The sequence below is a fragment of the Salvelinus sp. IW2-2015 genome, linkage group LG7 (assembly GCF_002910315.2).
Source record: "Salvelinus sp. IW2-2015 linkage group LG7, ASM291031v2, whole genome shotgun sequence".
Classification (NCBI taxonomy): Eukaryota; Metazoa; Chordata; class Actinopteri; order Salmoniformes; family Salmonidae; genus Salvelinus; species Salvelinus sp. IW2-2015.
Genome location: NC_036847.1, coordinates 12,352,272 through 12,372,945, shown reverse-complemented (window position 1 = coordinate 12,372,945; position 20,674 = coordinate 12,352,272). Strand labels below are relative to the sequence as shown.

The 20,674-nt window shown below is 40.7% G+C and overlaps 2 protein-coding genes across 2 annotated transcripts in view; both read left to right on the top strand.

Moving 5' to 3' along the window:
* The window catches only part of LOC111966406 (NACHT, LRR and PYD domains-containing protein 12-like), a 28,369-nt gene extending 20,523 nt beyond the window's left edge, over positions 1-7,846 (top strand). Inside the window, exons 15-18 of the mRNA XM_024147199.2 lie at positions 4,000-4,173; positions 4,444-4,617; positions 4,829-4,900; positions 7,200-7,846. Of these exons, the coding sequence (XP_024002967.2) occupies positions 4,000-4,173; positions 4,444-4,617; positions 4,829-4,900; positions 7,200-7,209 (430 nt within the window). The 3' untranslated portion in view covers positions 7,210-7,846. The remainder of the gene's footprint in view (positions 1-3,999; positions 4,174-4,443; positions 4,618-4,828; positions 4,901-7,199) is intronic.
* A 6,970-nt stretch (positions 7,847-14,816) lies between these two features.
* Positions 14,817-20,674, top strand: part of sycp2 (synaptonemal complex protein 2) — a 67,124-nt gene continuing 61,266 nt past the window's right edge. Inside the window, exons 1-11 of the mRNA XM_023991007.2 lie at positions 14,817-14,884; positions 15,268-15,305; positions 15,425-15,559; positions 15,766-17,007; positions 17,164-17,188; positions 17,341-17,426; positions 17,722-17,816; positions 18,076-18,110; positions 18,754-18,896; positions 20,417-20,469; positions 20,566-20,611. Of these exons, the coding sequence (XP_023846775.1) occupies positions 16,903-17,007; positions 17,164-17,188; positions 17,341-17,426; positions 17,722-17,816; positions 18,076-18,110; positions 18,754-18,896; positions 20,417-20,469; positions 20,566-20,611 (588 nt within the window). The 5' untranslated portion in view covers positions 14,817-14,884; positions 15,268-15,305; positions 15,425-15,559; positions 15,766-16,902. The remainder of the gene's footprint in view (positions 14,885-15,267; positions 15,306-15,424; positions 15,560-15,765; positions 17,008-17,163; positions 17,189-17,340; positions 17,427-17,721; positions 17,817-18,075; positions 18,111-18,753; positions 18,897-20,416; positions 20,470-20,565; positions 20,612-20,674) is intronic.

Here is a 20,674-nt window from a genome sequence, read left to right as displayed (position 1 = left end):
TGCAGTCGCAAAAACCATCAAGTGCTTTGATGAAACTGGCTCTCATGAGGACCGCCACAGGAACGGAAGACCCAGAGTTACCTCTGCCGCAGAGGATAAGTTCATTAGAGTTACCAGCCTCAGAGATTGCAGCCCAAATAAATGCTTCACAGAGTTGAAGTAACTGACGCATCTCAACATCAACGTGAATCAAGCCTTCCTGGTCGAATTGCTGCAAAGCAACCACTACTAAAGGACACCAATAAGAAGAAGATACTTGCTTGGGCCGAGAAACATGAGCAGTGGGCATTAGACTGGTGGAAATCTGTCCTTTTGTCTGATTTGTCAAAATTTTWGATTTTTGGTTCCAACCYCAGTGTCTTTGTGAGATGCACAGTATGTGAACGGATGATCTCCGCATGTGTGGTTCCAACCGTGAAGCATGGAAGAGGAGGTGTGATGGTGTGGGGGTGCTTATTTAGAATTCAATGCACACTTAACCAGCATGGCTACCACAGCATTCTGCAGCGATACACCATCCCATCTGGTTTGCGCTTAGTGGGACTATCATTTGTTTTTCAACAAGACAATGACCCAAAACAAACCTCCAGGCTTTGTAAGGGCTATTTGATAAAGGAGAGTGATGGAGTGCTACATRAGATGACCTGGCCTCCACAATCGCCRGACCTCAACCRAATTGAGATTGTTTGGGATGATTTGGACCTCAGCGTGAAGGAAAAGCAGCCAACAAGTGCTCACCATATGTGGGAAGTCATTCAAGACTGTTGGACAAGCATTCCTCGTGAAGCTGGTTGAGAGAATGCCAAGAGGTGTGCAAAGCTGTCATCAAGGCAAAGGCTGGCTACTTTGAAGAATCTCAAATCGAAAATATATTTTGATTTGTCTAACACTTTTTTAGTTGCTACATGATTCCATGTGTTATTTCATAGTTTTGATATTTTTACTATTTTCTACAATATAGAAAATAGTAAAACTAAAGGAAAAACCCTTGAATGAGTAGGCGTGTCCAAACCTTTGACTGATACTGTATGTGATCTCAACAGAGGTATATTTTCTGGATGATTTAAATATTGACTGGCTTTCATCAAGCTGCCCACTCAAGAAAAGAAAAAAAGCTTCAAACTTTAACCATTGCCTACCATCAGTTAATCTACCAGAGTAGTTACAAACAGCACAGGAATTAAATCATCAACATGTATTGATCACATATTTACTAATGCTGCAGAAATTAGRTTTAGAGCAGTATCAAAATCCATCGGATGTAGTGATCACAATATAGTAGCCATAACTAGGAAAACCAAAGTTCCAAAGGCTGGGCCTAATGTAGTGTGTAAGAGGTCATACAAGAAGTAGTGTAGTGATTCCTATGTTGTTGATKTAAATAATATTTGTTGGTCTGTGGTATGTAATGAGGAGCAACCAGACACTTATTCCAGTTACTAATAAGCATGCACCCATTAAGAAAATGACTCTAAAAACAGTTAAATCCCCGTGGCTTGATGAGGAATTGAACAATTATATGGTTGACAGGGATGAGACAAAAGTCTGGCTGCAAAACCAATTGGCAAATGTACCACAAATTGAGAAATCATATGACTGAACTGAATAAAAAGAATAAGAAACTATGCTATGAAACATAGATAAATTAGATAAAGACTGATAGTAAAAAGCTTTGGAGCACCTTAAATGAAATTTTGGGCAAGAAGGCAAACTGAGCTCCATCATTCATTGAATCAGATTGCTCACTCATCACACAACCCACAGATTTTGCCAATTTKTTTAATATTTTTTTTTATTGGCATAATTAGCAAACTTAGGCATGACATGCCAGCAACAAACGTTGACACTACACATCCAAGTATAACTGATCAAATTATGAAAGACAAGCATTGTCATTTTGAATTCCGTAAAGAAATTCAAAGAAGTGGAAGAAGTGAATTTTTTGTTGTTGTCTATCAACAATGACAAGCCACCTGGGTCTGACAACTTGGATGGAAAATGACTGAGGATAATAGCGGACGATATTGCTACTCCGATTTGCCATATCTTCAATCTAAGCCTACTAGAAAGGGTGTGCCCTCAGGCCTGGAGGGAAGCAAAAGTAATTCTGCTACCCAAGAATAATAAAGTCCCCTTTTACTGGCTCAAATATCCGGTAAACAATCAGCCTGTTACCAGCCTTTAGTAAACTTTTGGAAAAAATGGTGTTTGACCAGATACAATGCTATTTTACTGTAAACAAATTGACAACAGACTTTCATCACGCTTATAGGGAAGGATATTCAACAAGCTTACACACTTACACAAATGACTGATGATTGGCTGAGAGAAATTGATGATAAYATTGTGGGAACTGTTTTGTTAGACTTCAGTGTGACTTTTGACATTATCGATCATAGTCTGCTGATGGAACAAAACATGTGTTATTGCATTACACCCCCTGCTATATTGTGGATAAAGAGTTACCTGTCTAACAAAACACAGAGGGTGTTCTTTAATGGAAGCCTCTCCAACATAATCCAGGTAGAATCAGGAATTCCRCAGGGCAGCTGTCTAGGCCCCTTATTTATTTATMTATTATATTTTTTACTAATGATATGCCACTGGTATTGAGTAAAGCCAGTGTGTCTATGTATACGGATGAKACAACACTATACACGCCAGCTACTACAGCGAGTGAAATCACTGCAACACTTCACAAAGAGCTGCAGTTAGTTTCAGAATGGGTGGCAAGGAATAAGTTAGTCCTAAATATTACAAAAACTAAAAACATTGTATTTGGGACAAATTATTCACGAAACCATAAACTTAAACTAAATATTGTAATAAGTAATGTMGAAATTGAGCAAATTGAGGTGACTAAACTGCTTGGAGTAACCCTGGATTGTAAACTGTCAATGTCAAAACATGTTGATACCACAGTAGCTAAGATGGGGAGAAGTCTGTCCATAATATAACGTTGCTCTGACTTTTTAACAACACTATCAACAAGGCAGGTCCTACAGGCTCTAGTTTTGTCGCAKCTGGACTACTGTTCAATCGTGTTGTCAGGTGCCACAAAGAAAGACCGCCGAAAATTACAATAGGCTCAGAGCAGGGCAGTACGGCTGGCCGTTAAATGTAAACAGAGAGATAACATTGATAATATGCATGGCTCATAGTGGAAGAGAGATTGACTTCATCACAACTTGTATTTGTAAGACGTGTTGACATGCTGGATGCACCGAGGTGTCTGTTAAAACTACTAGCACACAGCTCGGACACACATGCATACCCCACAAGACATGCCACCAAAGGTCTCTTCACAATCCCCAAGTCAAGAACAGACTATGGGATGCMCACAGTACTACATAGAGCCATGGCTACATGGAAGTCTATTCCACATCAAATAACTGATGCAAGCAGTAGAATCAGAATTAAAAAACAGATAGAAATACACCTTATGGAACAACGGGGACTGTGGAAAGACACACACAGGCACAGACACACATAATGTACTGTACACATACACCTGATAAGACACGCACTCTACACACACGTACACATGGAGGTTGTATTGTAAATATGTGATAGTGGAGTAGTGGCCTGAGGGAACACACTAAATGTATTGGGTAAAGTGTTYTGAAATGTAATGTCATGTAATATTTTGAATTCTATGTAATTGCCTTAATGTTGCAGGACCCCAGGAAGAGTAGCTGTTGCATTGGCAGCAGCTAATGGGGATTATGTTACTGGTATAAGTAAAAAAAMATATAATTGGTACAGTGTAGTACATCCAGTGTAGTACTTGGTCAGAAATAGGTGCCGGTACTGTTTATTTGGAACTCTGCAATACTTCTAAGCTAATATTCTATAAGTGGTGGAGTAACTCAAGCAGTAGCAGTAGCTCCTGCCCAAGTCAAGCACTGAGTACATCCCATACTTTCTGAGAAGTGGAGAACTATTTCACCCCTGGAGGGTAATAGTGTGTTTACCAAAATCATATTCAATTCTGTGCAGGCTGCGATGGTGTGGAGTCAGAGATGAAGGCTGTGCTTCTCTGGCCTCAGCTCTGATGTTAACCCCCTCAGCCCTGAGAGAGCTGGACCTGAGTGTCAATGACCTAGAAGACTCAGGACTGAAGCTGCTCTCTGATGGACTGGGGAGTCCACACTGTAAACTGGAGACACTGAGGTCAGTATTCTTATCATTGTTGAATAAGTTGTTAATCAGATCTACATTATTTTTAATATGCTGTAAACCTGTAGAACTTTCATTATTAACATAATAAATTAACACCACCCATAGAATTTATATTTATAAAATTCAATGATACTTACCAAGTTTCAAAATATAATTCATAGTGTAGTTCACATTGTTCCTGACAAAGGCAGAATTATACCGCTGCCATTGTTCATTTTCACAAGGGTAGAAGTATTAATGAAATCATGATAAACTCTGCAGGCTTTCATCATGTAAAATCGGAGATAAAGGCTGTGCTTCTCTGGCCTCTGCTCTAATCTTAAACCCCTCACACCTGAGAGAGCTGGACCTGAGTCGGAATGACCTGCATTATTCAGCAGTGAAGCTGCTCTCTGATCAACTGGCCAATCCTCTCTGGAGACTGGAGAAACTGAAGTACAGACACAATATTCATATTAAACACACAGTATTCATGAGCAAAACATGTATCCAACCCCCTTCTCACACCCATCCCTTCTGGACTGGACTTATATTTTTCAGCTCTCGGGGAAACTAAATATGCACTTGATACATTTGTGCTTTATTGTATTTGTTTTGTTGCTTGTGCGTGTGCCTGTGTATTAATCAAACAGTGTATGTTTTTCAGCTTTTTCAGCCATACATTTACGGTGTCTGGTGACGAGAATAAAGACTACGTACACAACATGACACAACAAAGGTATGTGGACACATGCTCGTCGAACAWCTCATTCCAAAATCATGGGCATTAATAGGGAGTTTGTCACCCCTTTGCTGCTACAGTATAACAGCCTCCACTCTTCTGGGAAGGCTTTCCACTATATGCTGTAACATTGCTGCTGGGACTTGCTTCCATTCAGCCACAAGAYCAGTAGTGAGGTCGGGCACTGATGTTGGGCGATTAGGCAGCGTTCCATTTCATCCCAAAGGTGTTCGATGGAGTTGAGGTCAGGGCTTGGTGTAGGCCAGTCAAGTTCTTCCACACTGATCTCGACTAACCATTTCTGTATGGATCTCGCTTTGTGCACGGGGGCATTGTCATGCTGAAACAGGAAAGGGCCTTCCCCAAACTGTTGCCACAAAGTTGGAAGCACAGAATTGTCATTGTATGCTGTAGCTTTAATATTTCCCTTCACTGGAACTAAGGGGTCTAGTGATCTTAGGCTTGTGTGCAGCTGCTCGGCCATGGAAACCCATTTCATGAAGCTCGCGATGAACAGTTATTGTGCTGACGCTGCTTCCTTAGGCAGTTTGGAACTCGGTAGTGAGTGTTAAAACCGAGGACAGACAGCACTCGGCGGTCCCGTTCTGTGAGCTTGTGTTGCCTACCACTTTGCGGCTGAGCAGTTGTTGCTTCTAGTCATTTCCACTTCACAATAACAGCACTTACAGTCGACAGGGGCAGCTCTAGCAGGGAAGACATTTGACAAACATATTCCTATGACAGTGCCACGTTGAATATCACTGAACTCTTCAGTAAGGCCATTCTACTGCCAATGTTTGTCTACGGAGATTGCATGGCTGTGTGCTTGATTTGTCAACAACAGTTGTGGCTGAAATAGCAGAATCCACATAGTTGGGTATATATAGTGTACATTATCATACTTGGAAAAAGAGATGTGAGTGTTGGCTGCTGTGAAGAATAAGTCTGTAATTTAAAAGACATCACACAATACAATTCTAACATTATTTTGACACTATCACTATCAAATTAAAGCAGAAAGCGGGGCAACCCACATCCTACAAAAATGCCTAGAAGAATGATTAATTAATTGGTTTTCTTGTATTGTTATATCCACCATATTTATAATTGGAACTAGGCAAAGCAGTTGGAATCATAATCAGAGCTAGCATTAGCAGCCGAGGTGTAACTACAGTGGACTACTAGCTAGTTACCGTAACAAGACTAAACTAGCTAATCCTTCACTATTACCATCTACAGTCCTGATGTCTTGCAGCTTCAAATACCTTGACCCAGACATTAAAAAGGCATATAGTATATACTGAACAAAAATATAAATGTAACATGCAACAATTTCAATGATTTTACTGAATTACAGGTCATATAATGAAATCAGTTAATTGAAATAAATTCATTAGGCCCTAAACTATGAATTTCACATGACTGTGCAGTGGTGCAGCCATGGGTGGGCCTGGGAGGGCATAGGCCCACCCACTGGGGAGCCAGGCCCAGCGAATCAGAATGAGTTTTTTGTCACAAAAGGGCTTTATTACAGACAGAAATACTCCTCAGTTTCATCAACTGTCCGGGTGGCTGATCTCAGACAACCCCGCAGGTGAAGAAGCCAGATGTGGAGGTCCTGGGCTGGCGTGGTTACACGTGGTCTGCAGTTGTGAGGCTGGTTGGACGTTCTGCCAAATTCTCTAAAATGACGTTGGAGGGGGCTTATGGTAGAGAAATGAACATTCAATTCTCTGGCAACAGCTCTGGTGGATATTCCTGCAGTCAGCATGCCAATTGTACGCTCCCTCAAAACTTGAGACATCTATGGCATTGTGTTGTGTGACAAAACTGCACATTTTAGAGTGGTCTTTTATTGTCCCCAGCACAAGGTGCACCTGTGTAATGATCATGCTGTTTAATCAGCATCTTGAAATGTCACACCTGTCATSTAGATGGATTATCTTGACAAAGGACAAATGCTCACTAACAGGAATGTAAACAAATTTGTGCACAAAATTGGAGAGAAATAAGCTTTTTGTGCTTATGGAACATTTCTTGGATCTTTTATTTCAGCTCATGAAACATAGGACTAATATATATTTATTCAGGTTTATGCATGTTATTTATTGTCAAAACAACATAATATGAGCTCTTCGATTACTGCCTTTCATCAATTTTGTCAAAAAATATTGTCTTCATTAATAGATTGTAAGGAGCATTTAATCTACACACCCAAACTTGCTGAGGTGAAAAGTTATACATTACAGGATGATGATTGGTTTGTAATACATTGTATTGTGTTCTCCTCCAACAGATGCATGTGAGCTCACATGGAACCCAAACACAGCACACAGAGAGCTCTCTCTGTCTGAGGGGAACAGAAGGGTGACACGGGTGTGGGTGAAGCAGCTGTGTTCTGATCACCCAGAAAGATTCAGGGACTGCCCCCAGGTGCTATGTAGAGAGGGTCTGACTGGGCAATGTTACTGGGAGACCGAGTGGAGTGGAAAAGCTTATATAGGAGTGGCATATAGAGGAATAAACAAACATGGAGAGGCTAATTCTTGTGTAATGGGATTCAATGACAAGTCATGGAGTCTGGAGTGCTCCAATGACAATTACACTGCCTGGCACAACAATAAGAGCGCTATCGTACCTGTCTGCTCCTCCCGCTCCAACAGAGTAAGAGTGTATCTGGACTGTCTGCATGGCCATCTACCCATGGCCATCTATCTCCTCTGGCAGTCTGACCCAACGGCACACATTTAACACCACATTCACTGAGCCTCTCTACCCAGGGTTTGGGGTTTGGGATTATTGCACCTCTGTATCTTTATGCAAGGTTAAACGTTGAAACTAAATACTGGTGATGTCACCTCATTGTCCCTGTAACAGCTAGCCTCCTACTGTCCTGGAGGAAAACCTTGAGGCTTCAAATAAATCACTCTCCTATGAAGACAACTGTGTGACATGATTGGATGTTTTAAACTATGATGATGACTTCCACCACCGCTTGTGGGTCCGCTGATGGCTGTATAATCCGATATGGGATGCGCGCTGTCTGCCACAGACAGAGCACACAAAACCCTGTCCTGTTGAGGCCTGGCGCAGCCATGGTCATGTTTCGTCTTTGTTGTTTCGTCAGGTGACGTTGAGTCCTTTTCGCCTCAGCCAACTGCACTCCTTGGTCGCAGAGCCCGTGCCAGGCGGAACGGTCCACAGCAAGTCTCAAGGGAGGCAGGGTTTATCCCACACTGCCTTATGTGGGATCTTCAAGTGGTTCTTTACACACCTTTTCTGTCCACCTGCCTAGCGACGGCCCAGTTGCAGCTGTCTGTACAAGATATTTTGCAGCAGGCGGTCCTCTGGCATCGATCCGGATGGCAAGGCTGAGCCATCTGAGTTTGTGGTGAATGATGGTTGTCTCAATGCTCCTGCAGTTGGATCTCTTCAGGATCTTTGAGTGTGGTACACGGTTCTGCCAGGTCACTTTGAAAATGCGTTGGAGGCATTGAAAGGACTCCAGTTGTTTTAAGTGGCAGCTGTAGACTGTCCATGTTTCACATCCATAGAGGAGTGTGGATTATAGACTAAGACTTCACTTTGGTGTACAGGTGCAGGTTTCTGTTGTTGAAAACTCTTCCTTAGCCATCCAAAGGAGGATGAGGCCTGTTAGAAACGGTTCTTGGATATTCTGGTCGATGTTGCAGTCTTCCAAGAGAATGCTTCCAAGGTATTTGAAGGTGCAATGGCCAGTGAGGAGCCTGCAATGGAGAAAGCGGGTGATRCAGGTGTTGGATCAGATGACTACTGACATAGGATCTCTGTTTTTGGGATGTTAACAGACAGGCCTTCATTCTGCTGTATGTTTTCACAGCTGCTGTGAGGGTGGCTTGTACTGTGGAGCTAGCTTCTGGGTGTGTGCCACAAGACACACACAATGAACACTGTGACATTGATACACTCTAGTCATGTACATGATTATGTAAATATTGATGGAATATTCCTAAACTGGTTCACAAACATTGTAAACTAGACTTAATTAATCAAGAGTGAATCATCACACACTGATTGCAAAAAATATATTAATTTGAAAATCAGAAATAGTTTTTTTCCCCTTTACATCTGTTTATGGTTCTATCCAAATTGCCTCTCTTTAAATACATTAARGTTTTTCTATGTGTTCAGTTTTAATTTGTGCCTTAACCTTTATTGTGTTTTGCATAAAAGTGGAATAAAAACTGTTATCCGTTAATGTGACTTTTGTTAAGGGGTGTTATTTCCCTAGACTTAGATGTTTGTGGTCTTTGTGTATGTTTTATTACACAGTGTTGTGGACATTGTTCACAACCGTAGCCTAGGTCACAAATGTTTCTGTCAAATTGTAGTCAGCAACTATTTTTGTCTATATGAGCTAAATTAAACTGAACGAAATGTTCCTGTAATTATGAAATTAACTGAAGGAGGTGTAGGCCTACGAATCAAATTATTTTGGTGAAAGTAAAGAGGTTTGGTTCTTATTATGTTTGGTGAATGCAGAGCTACCCACGAGACCTTCGGAATGGGAACTGTCTAATATTTTTCCTTATATGATGGAAAGGACGACTTATAGTTGTAGATTAGGCTTTCTCCAACTATCCATAGAACTATCTCTGGGTCGTTCCACGAAAAGAGTGCCCTTTTGATATTTTAAGTAGAAATTGTGCACCAATACTGAATTTTAAAAGCCTGTTATATTAAATGAAGTGCCCTTTAAAAAAGACCAGATGGAGAATTGAATCAATCTGAATATAAAGACTTGCTAAAGTAATCTTCTAGGTATTTCATTACTTTAACATAATGTTTCCTAAAAGTTCAAACATAGTTACATTTCATTTCAATTGTGTTAATGTTCTAGGAACATTCTCCAACTGGTTTGACTTTTGGGATGTTCTCAAATAGTTCAGAGAATGTTGTGAAACAGAATTCTTGTCACGACTTCTACCGAAGTCGAAGCCTCTCCATGTTCGAGCGGTGCTCGGCGGCCGACGTCACCGGTCTTCTAGCCATCATTGATCCATTTTTCATTTTCCATTGGTTTTGTCTTGTCTTTCTACACACCTGGTTTCAATCCGACTCATTACCTGTTGTGTATTTAACCCTCTGTTTCCCCTCATGTCTTTGTCATAGATTGTTTGATGTTCAGATTCGTGTTGTTTGTATTGGTGCGCGACGGGTCCTCGTACCCACTTTGTTTTATTGTTATTATAGTTTTGGAGTTATGTTTTATTTAATGTTATTAAACAACTCCATTACCTTACGTTTGATTCTCCTGCGCCTGACTTCCCTGCCACCTATACACACGACTCTGACAATTCTTCTGTGGAAATTTCAGTACTTTGGCATAATGTTTCCTACAGGTTTTTTCATGGTTCTATTTAAAGCCATGTTCTTAAATTGTTCACGGACGGAACATTAAGAAAACGTTCCTTAAAAACGACAAGAAAACTTTAACGTTCAGAGAATGTTCTACGGATGTTATTTTAAAACATATACATTCTGTTCTCCTCTATCTCGGTGGTTCCCAAACTTTTTATAGTCTCGTACCCAGTGGTGGGCCGTCAGGGCCTGCAAGGCCTTCTCTGCTGGGCTAAACATCATCAGAATATATATATTTTTTAAATATATTTTCCCACAAATATGTATTAAATTATTCCCCAGAGTAAGAGTTATACTCTTCATTTCATAGCTTTCCTCTTGGTTGCACTGCTTCCAGCCCCAGGTTGAGATTTGGAGGGCTGGTCTTTATGTTAGATCTTTTATCCAATCATATTCAGCCATCATGTGTTGCCAGGGGTCTAAAATCTGCCCTCAGGCCTTCAGAATCAACAGTGCGGGCGCTTGTAGCTTAAAGTGAATGGAAATTAAAATTGTGTCAACCAATCAGCTTTAGAGTTGGCTATTGTACGCCTGCTGGCTGGCTCCAGTGTTACACAGGAGCCAGCTAGCAGGCGTAGTGCGTCCACGTCTTTTGATTGGATTACCAATATTGAGAGGCAGGTCCTATGGGCAGGTCTATGCAGATCTAGGAAACTGAATTTGATAAACGAATTAATTRGCGTTCTACTAAGCTGTTTTTTCAACCCACAATGGCGGAAGGAGGAGAAGATATCGATTTGGTCGAGGATATAATTATAACGCCATTCTCAAGACGAACTTTTCAAGAAAAGTTAGACATTGTAAGGAGAGGTCGCCCGACGCCACAAAGCCTGTCACAGGCGGGAAAGGGGTTCGTTCGCTCGCCACTTTCAAAGTTTCAACTACGAGCGCTGTCAATTGCTCACAGGCTCCGAGAAGCACTGCAAACTGTACTGCTGGGAATGCCTATTATTTGCAAGTGATCGATTTGGTGTTTGGAGCCACACTGGCTTTGCAAACTTGAGTTGTCTGTTAAACACTGTTTACCCAAAAATGTCAATTTGTCAATTTCAAGGTGACGCAACGCCTGGTTATACTGCGTTTCTGTCTAAATGTATAGTGTCTAGAGCCATGGCATAATGATGGTAATAAGAGGTGGATTAATTCGGGTGGGACTGTGTAGTACCTCACTGAAGGCCTAGGCCCCAGGCCCACGGCACGCCACTGCTCGTACCCCTTCAAACATTCAACCTCCAGCTGCGTACCCCCTCTAGCACCAGGGTCAGCGCACTCTCAAATGTTGTTTTTTGCCATCATTGTAAGCCTGCCACACACACACTATACGATACATTTATTAAACATAAGAACGAGTGCATTTTTGTCACAACCCGGCTTGTTATAGGACCAGGGAACATATAATAATAATCAATAATTTTGCTCTTTATTTAACCATCTTACATATAAAACCTTATTTGTTCATCAAAAATTGTGAATAGCTCACCACTGGTTAATTTAATGAGAAGGATGTGCTTGAAAGGATGCACATAACTCTGCAATGTTGGGTTGTATTGGAGAGAGTCTCAGTCTCAAATAATTTTCCACACACAGTCTGTACCTGCATTTAGGTTTCATGCTAGTGAGGGCTGAGAATCCACTCTCACATACTGTAGGTATGTGGTTGCAAAGACCATCAGTGTCTTAACAGTGTGATTTACCAAAGCAGGATACTATGAGCACAGCCCAATCCAGAAATCTGGCAGTGGCTTCTGATTAAATTAAATTTTCACAGAACCGCTTGTTGAAATTTCGAGGAGTCTCTCTTGTTCAGATATCTGTAAGGGGACTGGAGGCAGGGCATGAAAGTGATAACGAATCCAGTTGTTTGTGTCATCTGTTTCGGGAAAGTACCTGCGTAATTGTGCACCCTTCTCACTCAGGCGCTTCGCTATATCWCATTTGACATTGTCCGGAAGCTTGAGTTAATTTGCACACAAAAAAATCATACAATGATGGAAAGACCTGTGTGTTGTCATTGTTAATGCAGACAGAGAAGKGCTCCAACTTCTTAATCATAGCCTCAATTTTGTTCCGCACATTGAATATAGTTGCGGAGAGTCCCTGTAATCCTAGATTCAGATCATTCAGGCGAAAAAAATATCACCAAGATAGGCCAGTTGTGTSAGAAACTCYTCATCATGCAAGCAGTCAGACAAGTGAAAATGGTCAGTAAAGAAAACTTTAAGCTAGTCTCTCAATTTAAAAAAACGTGTCAATACTTTGGCCCTTGAAAACCAGCGCACATATTTATGTTGTAAAAGTGGTACATGGTCGCTGCCCATATCATTGTATAGTGCAGAAAATACACAAGAGTTCAGGGGCCTTGCTTTAACAAAGTTAACAATTTTCACTGTAGTGTCTAAAARGTCTTTCAAGCTGTCTMGCATTCCCTTGGCAGCAAGAGCCTCTCGATGGATGCTGCAGTGTACCCAAGTGGCGTCGGGAGCAACTGCTTGCACGCGCGTTACCACTCCACTACGTCTCCCTGTCATGGCTTTTGCGCCATCAGTAAAGATTCCAACATGATCAGCAGCTACGTTTGGCTACATACGGACCATTCGTGGAACAGTTAATTTGATTTGATGTTAATTATTTGACTAGGCTACTTGTATTTGACATTGTGTTGTTATTTCGCTGAACACTAGAGGGTTTAATTTAATTTTTGGCAGTGAAACGAGGCAACTCAGGCAAGAAAAAAAACTAACCCAAATGTATAGCCCCGTTGGAAAAATAAAATATATATTTTTTCTAATGTGAATCACATTTTATTTGTCGTACCCCCGATGGCATTGCGTGTGCCCCTGTTAAGTGTGTTRAGGTGTGTTGGCCGTGCACACTGAGTGCTTGTTTCCTTTGAAATGTGGTCTGGTTATAATAGACTAAAATTAAAAAACATGGTATGCTAGTTCCGTCCTGGTGGCGGAGTGGACTAATTCCATGGGAAAGAGAACAGAAGATTATAGGTTCAAATCTCACTGATGCTGTACCAATGTGTTTGGATAATTAARGCCTAAGCAAATGAAATTCCATGTGTCCAACCTTTGCTTAGAGTTCAAAACAGCTAAGCTAGCAGTCTTATTGAAATGTTCTCAGAACATTATTTAATAACCTATAATTTCCATTCTCTGAACATTAATAAAAACTCCCAGAAAKCATTCAGGGAACCACAGAAAAACCTTCTCAGATCCTCCCTGCAACCTAAAAATGAATGTTCTTAGAACAGGCAAAATGTTCTCTTCTGTTCTCAGAACATTTCAAAGACTGGTTATACTCTTTTTGGCCATTTTCCGGTGTTTTGTGGTGGAAAACTGAACGGTTGAGCATAACAGGTCAACCCTGRTACCCATAGGTAGACAGGCAATACATGTTTTAAGAATACATTTTTTMGGGGTGAAGCTTGCATTCAATTGCCACTTCCTGATGCACACAACAAGCTTCCATCCCCCTGTAACAAGTTTTTTTTTTTTTTAAATCAAGGTGAACATGTGCTCTTTATGACAGACTGTTAACATTTGGTGAAATAAAAAGTATTCTTTGACCAAGTTACACTTCTCAAAATGCACCGAAATGGTGGAATGACCCCTCTCACTCAACTACCCATATAACTATCTCTCACCCAGTCATCCTCAAAAGCTCTGATTGCTCACCTGGAGTCGTCAGCATACAATATTTAGGTGATCTTGCGGGAAGCAAAGCACAACTTTAGAAACTGTTGATACTTATTATTATTATTATTATTATTCTACTGCGCTGACACCTGTAGCGCCAAAACKGTAAATGCTACCAACACCAAAACAACTWCAAAACTTCCAGACTATGACTGGCCAGAGCAAGCTGCTCACCAGTGGTATAAAGTACTTAAGTAAAAATACTTTAAAGTACTACTTAAGTGGTTTTTGGAGGCATCTGTACTTTACTTTACTATTTATATTTATTACAACTTTTACTTTACTACATTCCCAAAGAAAATAATGTAATTTCTACTCCATACATTTTCATTGACACSCAAAAGTACCTGTTACATTTTGAATACTTAGCAGGACAGGAAAATMGTCAAATTCAGCACTTATCAAGAGAACATCCCTTGTCATCCCTACTGCCTCTGATCTGACAGACTCACTAAACCCAAATGTTTTGTTTGTTATGTCTGAGTGTTGGAGTGTGCCCCTGGCTATCCTTAAATAAAATAAAGACAGGAAAATTGGGCCGTCTGGTTTTCTTAATATAAGCAATTTAAAATGAATTACACTTTTACTTTTGATACTTAAGTATATTTTTGCAATTACATTTACTTTTGATACTTAACTGATTTGACTGGTATAGTGATGTTGGAAACTCCGTCTAGCTAGCCAATGCCTCCAACTAATCCAGTGCTTTTAGATTTGTGTGAAGTAGTGAACGAGTGTACACTTCGAGAGAAAGGAGACACACTTTGTGTGCAGTATCTGCGCACTAGACACACCGTGCGCATGCTGGTTTACCAGTATTTTCGCGCGCTCCAGCATCCATCACTCGACTCACAACTTCACTGAGGAAAACTGACAGGTAGCTAGCAATGTTGATAGTTTGCAAGCTAGAATAACATCTATTTTGTCAAAAACTAAATGTATTCAGTCACACTATTTACGATCACCATTGTGTATTTACAGAATGGAGTGTGTAATGTTGTTATGTTCAATGTACAGGAAAATGAACACGCTAACGTTATGTTCTGAATTGTTAACTTTAGCTAGCGACTGTAACGTTAACTGTTAACGTTAGGTAGCTAACGTCGCCAGCTAAGGTTAGCTATCTTATATCTGAGTGACAACCTGCTTTTTACGTCTCTAGTGACAACACAGCATGKCACTTATTGTAAGCTAGCCAGCTTTAGCTAAGGATTACACTTATCTAAAGAAGATCCACTTTCATTTAATGATCTTTCACAGTGGGTGAATGTATGATGGCACCTCCTCAGGACCCACAGGTAAAAAAAAAACTGTTAAGTATGTCTAGTATGTGAAAATTGTAACGTTAGTTCTATTAATTTAAACGTGGTATCTGCTAGCTAGCTATGACATGTATCTGCTAACCCTGTTCTTGCAGTTGGAGAAGCTGGTTGATGAGGTGCTTAAGAACAGCAATTTTCAGGCATTGGGTGACTTCTTGCAAGATGATGAGGGAACAACTTGGAAATGTTCCAAACAATTCCTCGCCAAATTGGACAAACTTGTTAGTAGGGTAAGGATGGACTGTAACTTTACATTCTTCTGCTCAACTCACAAGTTCTATATGTCTTTGGATGCTTTTGCCCAGGAGTAATCCCACTTGTTACATGTGAATAAATTTACTTTATTTGCAAGTAGCTAGCTAAGGACAGTCTATTCACATTCTTCCCTGTTTTGGTTTAGTGTTTTATGTGGTTCATATTTTCTTACCTTGTTTAGGAATTAGATCACAGAAATGTCAAGCATGCTTGTTTGGGACTCGCAATCCTGCACAAATTTGGGAAAAACCTGGCTTTACCTGGAGGTCAAGGCTTATCTGGGATGGTACTCCAAGGTCTTGTCAAAAAGATAAGTATTTCAACCCTATTATACACCCAGTTGCCAGTATATTAGGTTTACCATCCCGTTCATGAAAACAGTTTTTTCCTACAGACAGTGAGTCACGTGGCAGTTGCTTGCTATATAACGCAGGCAGATAGGCATCGAGGCATTCAGTTACTGTTCYATTTAACATTAGAATGGGCAAAACGAGGGACCTAAGCAACGTTGAGCGTGGTATGATCGTTAGTGCCAGACGTGCTGGTTCCAGTATCTAAAAAACAGCCAGCCTCCTTGGCTTTTCACGCACGACAGTGTCTAGGGTTTACCGAGAATAGTGCAACAAACATCCAGTCAGCGGCAGTACTGRGAGCGAAAAACAGCTTGTTGATTAGAGGTCGAAGGAGAATGGCAAGAATCGTGCAAATAATGGGCGGGCCACAAACATGCAAATAACGTCACAGTACAACAGTGGTTGTCTAGAACAGCAACTCGTCAGTCCTTGTCACAGATGGGCTATTGCAGCAGACGACCACGCCAGGAGTGGGGTTCACCTCCTATCAGCTAAAAACAAGAAGAAGCGGCTCCAGTGGGCACGTGATCACCAACACTAGACAATATAGGAGTGGAAAAACATAGCCTGGTCCGACTAATCACGGTTTCTGTTGAGTCATGCTGATGGCAGAGTCAGGATTTGGCGTAAGTAGCATGAGTCCATGGCCCCATCCTGCCTGGTGTCAACGGTACAGGCTAGTGGTGGTGTAGAGGTGTGGGGAATGTTTTCCTGGCACACGTTAGGTCCCTTGATACCAATTGAACAATATTTCCACGCCCTGAAGAATTTAGACTGTTTTGGATGCAAAGAGGGGGTCTGACCCGGTACTAGGTAGGTGTACCTAATAAACTGGCCACTGCGTATATMGCCACCCTACATTTATAACCATATTATATCAGGCTTATGCTTGTTGTATGAACTATACATTATGTGAATKTATTTATATTGAGTGGTGGATTGAGTGAGTATCTGTCTGTGTGCACATGGTGCAGTGGTTTGAGAAAGCAAGGCTGTTGTGGATCGAGGCATGCACACAGAGGAARGAGACCTTGCTGAACCTAGCTGAAGACTTATTTGACTCTGTAATGGTGAGCATTGAATGTGGAAATAGTCAAATGTGCTTGACCAGACAATTGCTGTTTATAAAATAGTTAAACTTAAGTAGTTTATTTTCTAGCTATTTTTCTTCTTCTAAATTTGCACTTTAGCTACCATTATATGCAGCTTTGTTTTTCCTCCAATAGGTTGTTCATGAATCAAGTCAAGAGGGTATGTGTGCACTTTTTAAAAACTTATTCTGAAGTTTTTGCTCCTATTGTCTTATCATAAAGCATGCTAGGACACAAGCATGTCCGGGGTTAACTGATAACTTGTCCAATACATTAAATTAACTACATTTATGACTGATTCTTTTTTTTTAGGAACATATCAGGTCACTGAATGCTTTCTACATCTCATTGGCCAGCTGGCTGCAGATCCAAGAGTCCACATAATGATCCAAAAAGAGGTGAGGGAGAGTTATTTCAATGGAGACCAAAATAATGCCACATTTCTGAAGTGTATAAAGAATATGTCCTATAAAGTGATCTACATGGGTTCAGCTGCATAAGTTACTACTATAATGGATTATATKATTTTTTGCATTATTGAGGCAAATMAACCAACTTGGGTCTCATTGCCCAAGTCTCTGAACAGGATAGTGTAGCTCAATGACATGGTTTTACACTTCAAGATCGTTTTTGAATGACATTTAAAACGTGCTTTTCAGGTACATTGACTTGAGTTCATGTCATTTTTCACAGGCTATTCGGAAACTGAACATCATTCTGGATAAGATCCCAGCGGAGCTCAAAAAGGAGAAGAAGATCTTATCGTCTCAAGAGGCCTCGGATGTAATGTATGTGACGCAGAGGGCTGTATCCTGATACATTCAATTCTTTACTTAAAATGATGGGTGTATTCTATTTATCATTTCACTGTGGCCATCTGTAATGCCCTGTGTCAACAGAACCCCACAGTAGGTGATAACTAGTGGTGGGTACCTATATCAATAATTCAATATGATATTGATATAGCGAGGCATGTCGTGACCATTGAATTCTATTGATTGGTTTGTTGGTTGATTGGTTGACTGGTTTGTCTGCTTCATTCCACAGGAACAACCTGGCCAGTCGAATTGTAGATGGTGGAGGTAATTGCCCCTCCATTGCCCTGTTATGGCATGCGTTAGATTTCAACCATAGTCTATGTTGAGCAATTCAATGTAAATTCAATGTGAAATCAGCAAAACATTTCACCGTGTCATTGGGCCATGTCATTTCGGGCTCCCGAGTGGCGCAGCGTTCTAAGGCACGATGCTAGAGGCGTCACTACACACCCTGGTTCGATCCCGGGCTGTATCACAACCGGTTGTGATAAGGAGGCGCACAATTGGCCCAGCGTCGTCCGGGTTAGGGGAGGATTTTGCCAGCATAGGCCGTCATTGTAAATAAGAATTTGTTTATAATTGACTTGCCTAGTTAAAGGTTAAATTAAATAAAACCATTAAATACATTTAGTTTAAAAGTTGGGTGAAAAAAATACAAAATTCCTTTACGTTGATTACTTTTTGCAAATCCAATCAGTTTCCCARGCTGATTTAACGTCATCACATTGAATTATTTTGTTGAAATGACATTGAAACATTGATTCAACCAGTTTTTGCCCAGTGGGATGCTTACATTAGAGGCCACATACATATACAAACACTTTCTCTCGCCCACTCTCTCTTTTTCTCGCTCTCTTTCTCTACCCACCCACCCCCCTTTCTCTCTCTTTCTCTTTCTTCTCTGTAGATTATGACCTGCAGATAGCCTTGATGGAAGCCCTGTGCAGGATGACCACCCGTGCCCAGAGGAAGGAGCTGGCTGACGACTGGTTCTCCATGGAGTTTGTTGCTAGCACCTTCAGTAAAATTCAGGACTCTGAGTTTGAGACGGTAAAGCCTGGCCGTTATAGCAAAACCCAAGTCGGGATTCAAACAACATCCCACCTGGCCACACTGGTTGAATCAACGTTGTTTCCACGTCATTTCAATGAAATTACATTGAACCAACGTGGAATAGACGTTGAATTCAATGGAGGGAAAAGTACACAATTGGCATACTTATGTAAAAGTAAAAATACCTTAATAGAAAATGACTCAAGTAAAAGTGAGTCACCCAGTAAAATACTACTTTTAGACTAAAAGTCTAAACGTATTTGGTTTTCAATGTACTTAAGTATCAAAAGTACATTTCATTACTAAAATATACTTAGGTATCAAAAGTAAAAAAGTATAAATCATTTCAAATTCCTTATATTAAGCAAATCAGACGGCACCATTTTATTTTTTAATTTACGGATAGCCAGGGGCACACTCCAACACTCAGACATCATTTACAAACTAAGCATTTGTGTTTAGTGAGTCCGCCAGATCAGAGGCAGTAGGGATTGTGTGAATTGGACCATTTTCATGTCCTGCTAAGTATTCAAAATGTAACTAGTACTTTTGGGTGTCAGTGAAAATGTATGGAGTAAAAATTACATTCTTTTCATAAGGAATGTAGTGAAGTAAATGTAAAAGTTGTCCAAAATATAAATAGTAAAGTACAGATACTCAAAAAAACGACTTAAGTAGTACTTGAAAGTATTTTTACTTAAGTAATTTACACAACTACTGCAATTGACATCTGTGCCAAGTTCGATTGCACTTGAATTGACTTTGAATTGTGCCGCTGTGATTCGGCAGTTTAACCACAGGCTTGTTACTAGGTAGAATGAGTCTAAATTAGTGAAAGACAATGCCATATGATTGAAATGACCATATACACTGAGTATACAAAACATTAAGAACACTTGCCAGTTTCCTGTGTGTATCAAGAATGGTCCAGCCAACTTGACACAACTGTGGGAAGCGTTGGAGTCAACATGACCAGCATCCCTGTGGAACGCTTTCGACACCTTGTAGAGTCCTGGGGTGGCAGGGTAGCCTAGTGGTTAGAGCGTTGGACTAGTAACCCAAAGGTTGCAAGATCGAATCCCTGAGCTGACAAGCTAAAAAATCAGTCGTTCTGTCCCTGAACAAGGCTGTTACCCCACTGTTCCTAGGCCATCATTGAAAATAAGAATTTGTTCTTAACTGACTTGCCTAGTTAAATTTATTTTTATTTTTAAATGCCCTAACAAATTGAGGCTGTTCTGAGAGCAAAAGGGGGGGTGCAACTCAATATTAGGAAGGTGTTCCTAATGTTTGGTCTACTCATTGAACAGCAACTTAAAATTTTAATTCAAGAACAAAAATATGATTGAGCAGTAATTGACAGCAACGCAAAGCAATTTGCCGCTGCCTGATAGATGGTTTAAATCCAGGCCCCAGTGTTTGCCAATGCCATCCATGTTGTTGTATGAATTTGGCCTGTTATGTACGTTTTATTCTATAATGCTTAATGGGACAATGTGCAACGTGTCTTTTTGCAGGACTGCCGCAGGTTTCTAAACCTTTTGAATGGGATGCAGGGAGATGGGAGAAGGTACACAGACACACATTTGATTAGTGATCACACTGTAAAACTCACACGGCTCTACGACTATATCACAACATATGCCTGTTGTTTTTATGCCCCCAGAGTGTTCTCCTACCCTTGTCTGGAGGTGTTTCTGGACAAACATGAGGTCAGTCCCTACACACACACAGTTAATGCATGCAAACCAAATGTTTTTCAGTTGCTTAAGAGA